The sequence below is a fragment of the Montipora foliosa genome, chromosome 4, assembly GCF_036669935.1.
Source record: "Montipora foliosa isolate CH-2021 chromosome 4, ASM3666993v2, whole genome shotgun sequence".
Classification (NCBI taxonomy): Eukaryota; Metazoa; Cnidaria; class Anthozoa; order Scleractinia; family Acroporidae; genus Montipora; species Montipora foliosa.
In genome coordinates, this window is record NC_090872.1 from 18,486,689 (window position 1) to 18,495,079 (window position 8,391).

An 8,391-nucleotide genomic window follows, 5' to 3' on the forward strand; every position below is an offset into this window, starting at 1 on the left:
CAAACAGCCTTGACGAGGATGACGCCACCGGCGACAAAATACAGCAAGAGCTGGCTGATATTGCTCTAAAACGATGGGGCAAGAAGCTGTCTTCTGACAAAATTAAAAATTTCTCGGACAAATATAAACAGCCTCAGAACTGTCCTGACATAAAGAGTATAAAAGTCAACCCCGAGATCTGGAGTCAATTAAATGCCAAGAAAAAGAAAACCGACTTGAAGATCTCAAATTTGCAGCAGGTTATTCGCAAAATTACTTTTGCGACGTTACAAACGACCAATGTGCTCATTCAAAATCCCAATGGTCTAGAAAACAACAAAATAATGGCTAAACAAGTTGATACAATTGCAATGCTGGGGCATGTAAATACACAGTTAACCTAGCTGCGAAGAGATGAAATAAAACCATCTTTGAAAGCGGAGTACTCTGCTATTTGCTCAGCTGAAGTGCCCATCACTAGCCCGTACCTCTTCGGGGACGACTTGGCCAAGCAATTGCGAGATGCCAAAGAAGCGAGCAGAATTAGCCATTCCTTTGCATCCTCATCTAAGAGTGGTCCCTTTAAAGGGAAACAGCAAACCTTTAACAAATATGACCATTCCTCTCAAGGCCCTAAAAGAGATTTTTTGTGGAAAGGCCAAAACCGGCACTACAAAAAGAAGAAACCGCCAATCACCGACAGGAAATAATGGAACAACTGCTTCAAATAAAGGACAGGGTAAGTGTCTTTGGAAGTTTCCTGCCCCATCTAGTGAATTATCTACAAATGTTATGTCATACATTTAAGGCTGGGCAGGTGGCTGCTCATTTTGCAGCTTGGAGGACTCTCACTAGTGACAAACTCATCTTATCTGATGTTTTGGGAGCAGCTATTGAGTGTACCGCCATCCCTGTTCAACACAAATTGCCTAATCAAATCTTTTCAGACCATGAATATCACATTGTTCGTCAAGAAGTGCATAAGTTGCTTGAGAAATGTGTCGTCACCAAGGTGTCACCTATATCTGGGCAAATTTTGTCTAATGTATTCCTTCGTCCCAAGAAGGATGGAACCCATCGACTTATACTAAATCTCAAGAGATTTAATGAGTCAGTGAGCCATTATCATTTTAAAATGGATTCGCTTTCTACCATAACGAAACTAGTTACCCAAAATTGTTATATGGCGGCTGTTAACATGAAGGACGCCTATTACTCTATCCCCATTCGACCTTCAGATCGAAAATGTTTACGGTTTATCTGGGAGGGAGAGTTATATGAATTTACCTGCCTTCCTAATGGATTATCATGTGCTCCCCGTCTATTTACTAAAATTCTTAAGCCTCCTCTGTCTACGCTGCACAAACAAGGACACATAGTTGTGGCACATCTTGATGACCTTTACCTACAAGGGCAAACCTATGAGAAATGTGTTCAAAATGTTATAGATACTACTGTCCTGCTTGATAAATTAGGTTTGGTTGTGCATCCAGAAAAGTGCACCCTAATACCCACACAAGTGTTTACTATCCTGGGGTTTGTAAGAAATTCAGTGGCAATGACATTACAACTGACCCTGGAGAAAGCTACCAGTTTACAAAATGTCTGTACTGAGTTACTAGCAAATCCTTCACCTTCTAGTAGGGAAGTGGCTAGTGTCATTGGGAAAATAGTTTCTAGCTTCCCTGGGGTAACGCATGGCGCTCTTTACTACCGACACATGGGAAAAGATAAATCCCAAGCCCTTTTGAGATCAAAGGGTGATTTTGATGACTCCATGTCTTTGTCCTCTCATGCTAAGTCTGAATTACATTGGTGGATTCAACATGTGGGAAATGCGGGTAATGTAATCAACCACCCACAACCCCAGCACCAAATAACAACAGATGCTTCCCTTATGGGCTGGGGGGCAGAATTTTCAGGGGTGTCTTCAGGAGGCAATTGGTCCCATTCAGATTCTAAACAACACATCAACTATCTGGAAATGTTAGCCATTTTGTTGGGGCTCCAAACTTTTGCTAAAGATAAGACCAACACACATATCAGAATAATGTGTGATAACACTACAGCAGTGAATGTGATTAATCACATGGGAACAAGCCACTCAGTTTCCTGCAATTCTGTGGCTAAGAAGATCTGGGAATGGTGTATAGATCGTAAGATCTGGCTTAGTGCTGCACATATTCCTGGAAAACAAAATCTTATTGCAGATTTTGAATCCCGCAGAAACCAAAGAGCATCTGAGTGGAAGCTTGACAAAGTATCATTAATTGGTTCTCTTGAGGTGCTAGACTTCAAACCTGATATGGATTTGTTTGCTTCTCGCATAAACCACCAGTTTCCACACTATGTGTCTTACAGACCAGATCCAGAGGCTGTTGCCACCGTTGCATTTAGCCTGAATTGGTCCAACCTTAAATTTTATGCTTTTCCTCCGTTTAGTGTTATTCCAACAGTGTTGAACAAGCTGACGACCGAGGGTGCACAGGGGATTTGCGTGCTCCCGGATTGGCCTACACAATCATGGTACCCCAGAGCTCTCCAACTACTCAAACAAAACCCAGTGTATCTAAAAGCCAGGAAAGACTTACTTCACCTGCCAAGCCATCCCAAGGAAAATCATCCGATCTGGCACAGGTTAAACCTCCTCGTATGTCACTTATCAGGGAGGGACTAAACAAGTATGCTTTTTCACCTGCAGCAAAGGATGTCCTTATGGCATCGTGGAGGGACGGTACCTCTAAGCAATACCACACGTACCTTACCAAATGGAATCAGTACTGTGTGGACAAAAACATTGATGTTTTTCAGCCTGGGGTAACAAATGGCATTGAATTTCTAGTCTCTCTTTACAAATCAGGCTTAGGATACAGCGCTATAAACACAGCGCGTTCTGCGCTCTCTTCAATACTTGTTTTGGAAGACGGAGTAAAGTTTGGAGAGTACCCTTTAGTAACTCGTTGCATGAAAGGGATTTTTGAGTTAAAACCAGCTTTGCCCAAATATACTGAAATCTGGGACGTTAACATTGTGTTAGGTTATTTAAGAGCTGCTGTACCTCTGAGGTCCTTATCTCTTAAGCAGCTTACTCTAAATTTGACCATGCTACTCTGTCTCACTACGGGACAGCGTGGCCAGACCATACATAAGTTTGATGTTAACTACATCCAAGAAATGAGTGACCGTTACAGAGTAACTATTTGTGAGAAACTGAAACAGAGTAAGCCTGGGCGACATCTAGCATCCATTGACTTATTCTCTTTCCAAAGTGACAAGAAACTTTGTGTAGTAGAACATCTTAAGGAATACTTGCAGCGTACGAAACAGTTGCGAGAGGAACACTCACAGTTACTGATAAGTTATGTTAAACCATTTAAACCTGTATCCAAAGATACCATTTCTCGATGGGTTAAGCAAGTGTTAGAGTCAGCAGGGATCGACATTAACAAATACTCTGCTCATAGCAGCAGAGCTGCATCAACATCCAGCTGTAAGGCCAAAGGCCTAAGCCTAGCAGTGATTATGCAGAGCGCAGGATGGTCTAATTCCAGTACATTTGCAAAGTTTTATGACAAGCCTGTTGACACTGCCTCAGCTAATTTTGGTTCTATGCTGCTGAATTCAGACACACTCTGATCTGTTTTTACTGTACTTGTCTTTCTCGAGTTGGGAATAAACATTCCATTTACTGCTATGAGTTGTTCGTAATGCAGGACTTTGAAGTCTCATGTGACTCCGTAGTGACGTAGACTGATGACAAGGTAGAATTGTCAGATTAAACGAGACTTACCTGTAAGTTGAAGTTTGATTACGATTCTGTCTTGTCATCAGTCCGGAACGAAGGAGTCACATGCCCTCACATAACCCACCCTCCCATGCCCTTCGTTCCTTTTTCCTGCACTACTCACGTTGAATACTGTTCGGCAACGCGCATGCGCTTCTCATGTGACTCCTTCGTTCCGGACTGATGACAAGACAGAATCGTAATCAAACTTCAACTTACAGGTAAGTCTCGTTTAATCTGACAATTCTTGTTGTTGTTATATAGACTTGTAGAACTAATTATGTGACTGAGCCGGACTATTTAAAAATTATTCCATGAGCGCGCGTTGGATCTATAAACAATAGCCTTCATTTGGCGCGAAAATATGCTTGGAAATTTGTCCGCGGACATTATCTGTTCCGAGAAGCGAACAGTTTTCCGAGAGCGAAGCTCGAGGAAAACTGTGAGCTTCGAGAATTTCGAGAACTTCGAGAATTTCGAACAGACTTCGCTTCAGTTAAAAGAATATGCTTGGGGAAAAAGTACAACATTTCAGTGAAAGGAAAACATACTGTTTTAATTGTGTGGATACAAGTGGCGGATACGATTTACAAACAGCTTACCGTCAAAAACGTTAACAGCGTATGAAGTCGATTTTTTGGTGTTTTCTGGTACCGCTCTATCGACCAGCAGGTTTATCTCTTCTTCATAGAGCTGATCTCTATTTTCGTCCAACATCGTTCAACAACGTTCAACGTGTTGAATGGCATATTTGAACATCCAACATTGCATGACCGACACTTTTCAACATTTGTTGAACAACAGATGTTGAGCCGTGTGTCACCGGCTTTAAAGTATGTAACTACTATAAGTGTTCACGTGATCAGTTATTCAGATACTCTTTCGCGCTTTTGCAGAATTCCAAGGAAAATTTCTTTCACTGCAATTTAACCCCCAGAGATCATGGTGAATCGCTTTTCGCGTGGATCCATCATTGATCTCATTTCCATTCGAAACCAGAAGGGGGACTGAGAATTTCAGGGGAGTATCCGGGGGGTCCTGCGGTGCCCGTAACCCCCTCTTTTTGACAGTCAACATCAAAATACAAACCATGTCTGTGAGACTAGCCGTGAAAGAGTTATTTATGTTACGTGGACCTATGCAGCTATTTTGTAGGCTTGTCCCTCCCCTTTCACTCACTGCTCATCCGAAAAATTTTAAGTACCCTGGGTGTGAGATAGTCGGTGACCCCCCTTTAAAAAATCCTAGCTACGCCCCTCGATTTCCTTTCCTTTTACATTCTTTGATTGCAGCTTTACGTGGTAGATCTTCAAGGGAATATTCGTTCATTTTCATTCCGTTTTATTATTCTCCCGAATTCGGAACCTAATATATTTTACGTAACTTAACCCATCATAGTGACTAACTCACGTTAACCCCATAAGGCGCGAGTACTTCGTGTTATTCATGAAATTCTAACCTATGGCAAAATCCCCTGGGAAAACGTTCAAGTTCAAGCAAGTAAAAAAGTACTCGGGAGACGAATATACCGTAAAAGACTGAAAATTTCTTTTCAACGTGAAGAAGTCGTTAATTAATCTGTCCTGTTTTTCTATACCTGAGCGATTATGCAATTTACAAATAAATCTGCTCCTTGTCCGTGACCAATTTCCTATGAAGGTCCATTTGAGAGAATGGTAGATTGGAAGATTGCTATAAATAAAGTAATGGACCCATCACCCACTCCATTCCGGTTCCACCGAGTATATTAGTTACACTCATCAAACACAACGATCTTTAGAAGTCAATGTTTTCAGTAAAGTGTAAAAGAATCTGCTTCTGGAAATCATCCACCCGATTGCGGCATATCCACCCACGCGTGTTGGGACGTGACCAAGCATATTTTTCATATTTTTGTAATTGTGACCATGAACGTGTGTCTCGAAAAGATGCCTAAGACCCTTAAAGACTGTATGTTTTTCAATGAAGATCATTTCTCGAAGCTATTCTTAACTAATTAGGTTGAATTCTTGGTTATTCAATTGATGGTACAGAATATCTTCAGGATTATTATCTTGAAAGAACAGGAAATCTATTGAATATCCGCCAAGATCCGAAACAACATTTGTTCAGTTCCACCTCTAACATGATCAAAGATGTGAAACATTCAACACTGAGAAAAACTCAGGTCTTTCGTTATCCTGCGAATTTTAGTTCTATTGAATACATTTTAATCTACTGCCCTTTCTGAATCCATTTTGTCTATCTGTATGTTGAGTGAATGCCGAATAACCAGCCCGTCTACGAAGTTCTGTTCGCTGATCGAGTCAATTTTAGGAACTAACTGTTCAGTCCCGGAATTTTTTTTCGAAGACTTCGTTCTTGACATTCTCATTGAACTAGACCGGAAAATGAATAGGATTGTCACCACGCAAAAATGCGACCTTCGTTAGGAATTTGAGTCCCGGCGTTAACCGCCGGGTAACACCCCGGAAAATTGAACTTTCGTTTCTTTTCGTTTACGCATAGAATCTACTTATAAAACAAACTCCTGGGTGTCATTATATAATATATCCAGAAAGAGTAACATCCAAAGCATCAGAGTCTCGAAATACAGTAAGCCGTGCTGCTTCGTTTTTTTTAAGGCGACTTTGAAGCCGCCTTAACTGTACACGGTGAAACTGTTCTTCTAATTTAGTGGGTCAAGGAAGAAATTAATAAAGTAAGTACAGCATACACATGATCGTTCTATAATTTAGAAGCCTTGAAGTCTCAAACGGAAACTGAGATTATTAGGCAAGTTTAAGAATTTTACTTAAAAGTCACATCTTGGTAATCTTTGATTACCAAGTGGCTGCATGATGGGCGGAGTAAAATCTTCTACCACTCTACTCAGTTTTAGTTCTCTGTCTACTGCCACAATATATCGGATCAACTCTATTCCAAGACCTGAATTGTTCCTGTTTGGCGAATCTGTACATAATGTCGATACAACTTTGATTACCCGGTGGACGAAGCCTTCTAGTCTAACCAGCTCGAAGAAGAAATATTTTGGAGCTAAGCTGAGCTACTACCCAAACAGCGAGTCCTGTTTTCAGTTGACAAGAATTAGTAAAAGCGGAGATATTGCCACGAATCCTGGTCCTACAGTAGCAAACACAAGTGGAGTGAGCTCTAGTAGAAAAGTGTGTGCTGGCTGCGCTAAAGCTCTCAGGGTGAACCAAAATGGCGTTGCTTGCTCGGGCTATTCAAGCGTGTTCCATCAAAAGTGTTCAGGCATGAGTAGGAAGGATCTATTATTCTATCGTTGTCATGGATCTTGGTTTTGTTTTACTTGCTCCATGCCTCAATTTACGGATAGCTTTTTTGAGAACTCCACTGACTTTAATATTGATATGGAGGCTCGATTAGCTGAAGATTAGGTCTATTAGCAGGCGAAGACAAATGTTAGTCCGCGTTTGTGGGTCACCCCTCCTCTTTCTTGTCAAAATGCACGGGGTACAGTCACTGCCGTGACTCGCCGCGTATCCGCCAAAAATTTGAATTACTTAATTGTGACATTCTTTATGCTTCGAAGATTGGTGTGTCGAACATAAAGCTTGTAAGTTTATTGCTAGTCTAGTTGCAGGTCAAGTTAATAATAACTAGTGTATCTAAGAGATAGCTCAAATTGTAATGCTACCGTACATTTCTTTGATAGTGACAACATTTATCATTGACAACCACAGCAACGGTGTATTGAGGTCAGTGTAACTTACTTTAGTTTTTTGAGGGAATGAATGTCAATGTGCCGAAATTTGACCCGGGCAAACCCCTTTCCAGACCGTGATGAAGTAAAAGAAATGTAAACGGAAATTAAATACAAAACTCTAGCTGCTAAGCCACTGATCTGAAATTCGTGCATGATGTTAAGTGAGAAAGCAAGATGTCTAAATTGTACGCGGAAAGAAACGATAAACTCTTAAATAAGTAACTTAAAATCTGTCCTCCCACTCATAAATCAAGGAGTGTCTGTAGAAATATAAGAAGTGCTACGGCCGGCTTGAAGCACGTGGCAAGCTTAACTTGAGTCACTTTCAATAGCATGAATCGCAGCACATTTGAAAATGAAGTGTTTACGGTTTCATCGTTATTTTTAATCATTCTACAAGTTTGCGTAATGACAATTTCATGATTCGACCCAAGGGAGGCGTCACTGCAGCAAAAAATGAAATACGAAGTTCAAAGTCAGATGCCAGATTATTCTTCATGACGCAGTGCGTTCTGGTTAAACGTGATGCATTCTGGTAAAAAGTTTGTCACAGCTTACATACTTTCTCTTAAATACAGATTGTAAAATTCATCCAGAATTCGTGAGTTTAACTACAGCCAACATATCATGTAACCCTGTAAAAAAATCCCACAACAATATATTTGGAAAAGTTTCCCCATTCTGATTAGCAAAAAGAAATGAAGTTTTAAGGTAACACAGCCCAGAGAAGAAGAAATTCAGTGCAAAAGAGATAACAAACTAAGAATTCTGATTGGTCAATGATCAAAGAAACTCCACTGATAGGCAATCAAAATGCAAGCCTGGATGGCGCAGTTTTTTCGTGATTGCATAGTATTAATACCAAATTTCAAGATTTTTCTCGTTCAATTTGGTTAAA

The 8,391-nt window shown here is 40.7% G+C and overlaps 1 protein-coding gene across 1 annotated transcript; it reads left to right on the forward strand.

The window, feature by feature from the left end:
* Positions 1-362: 362 nt before the first annotated feature.
* Positions 363-3,616, forward strand: LOC137999054 (uncharacterized). Its single transcript, XM_068844882.1, has 2 exons — positions 363-718; positions 2,422-3,616. The coding sequence occupies exons 1-2, from the start codon at positions 689-691 to the stop codon at positions 3,613-3,615; spliced, it is 1,224 nt and encodes a 407-aa protein (XP_068700983.1). The 5' UTR covers positions 363-688; the 3' UTR covers position 3,616.
* The last annotated feature ends 4,775 nt before the right edge of the window (positions 3,617-8,391 follow it).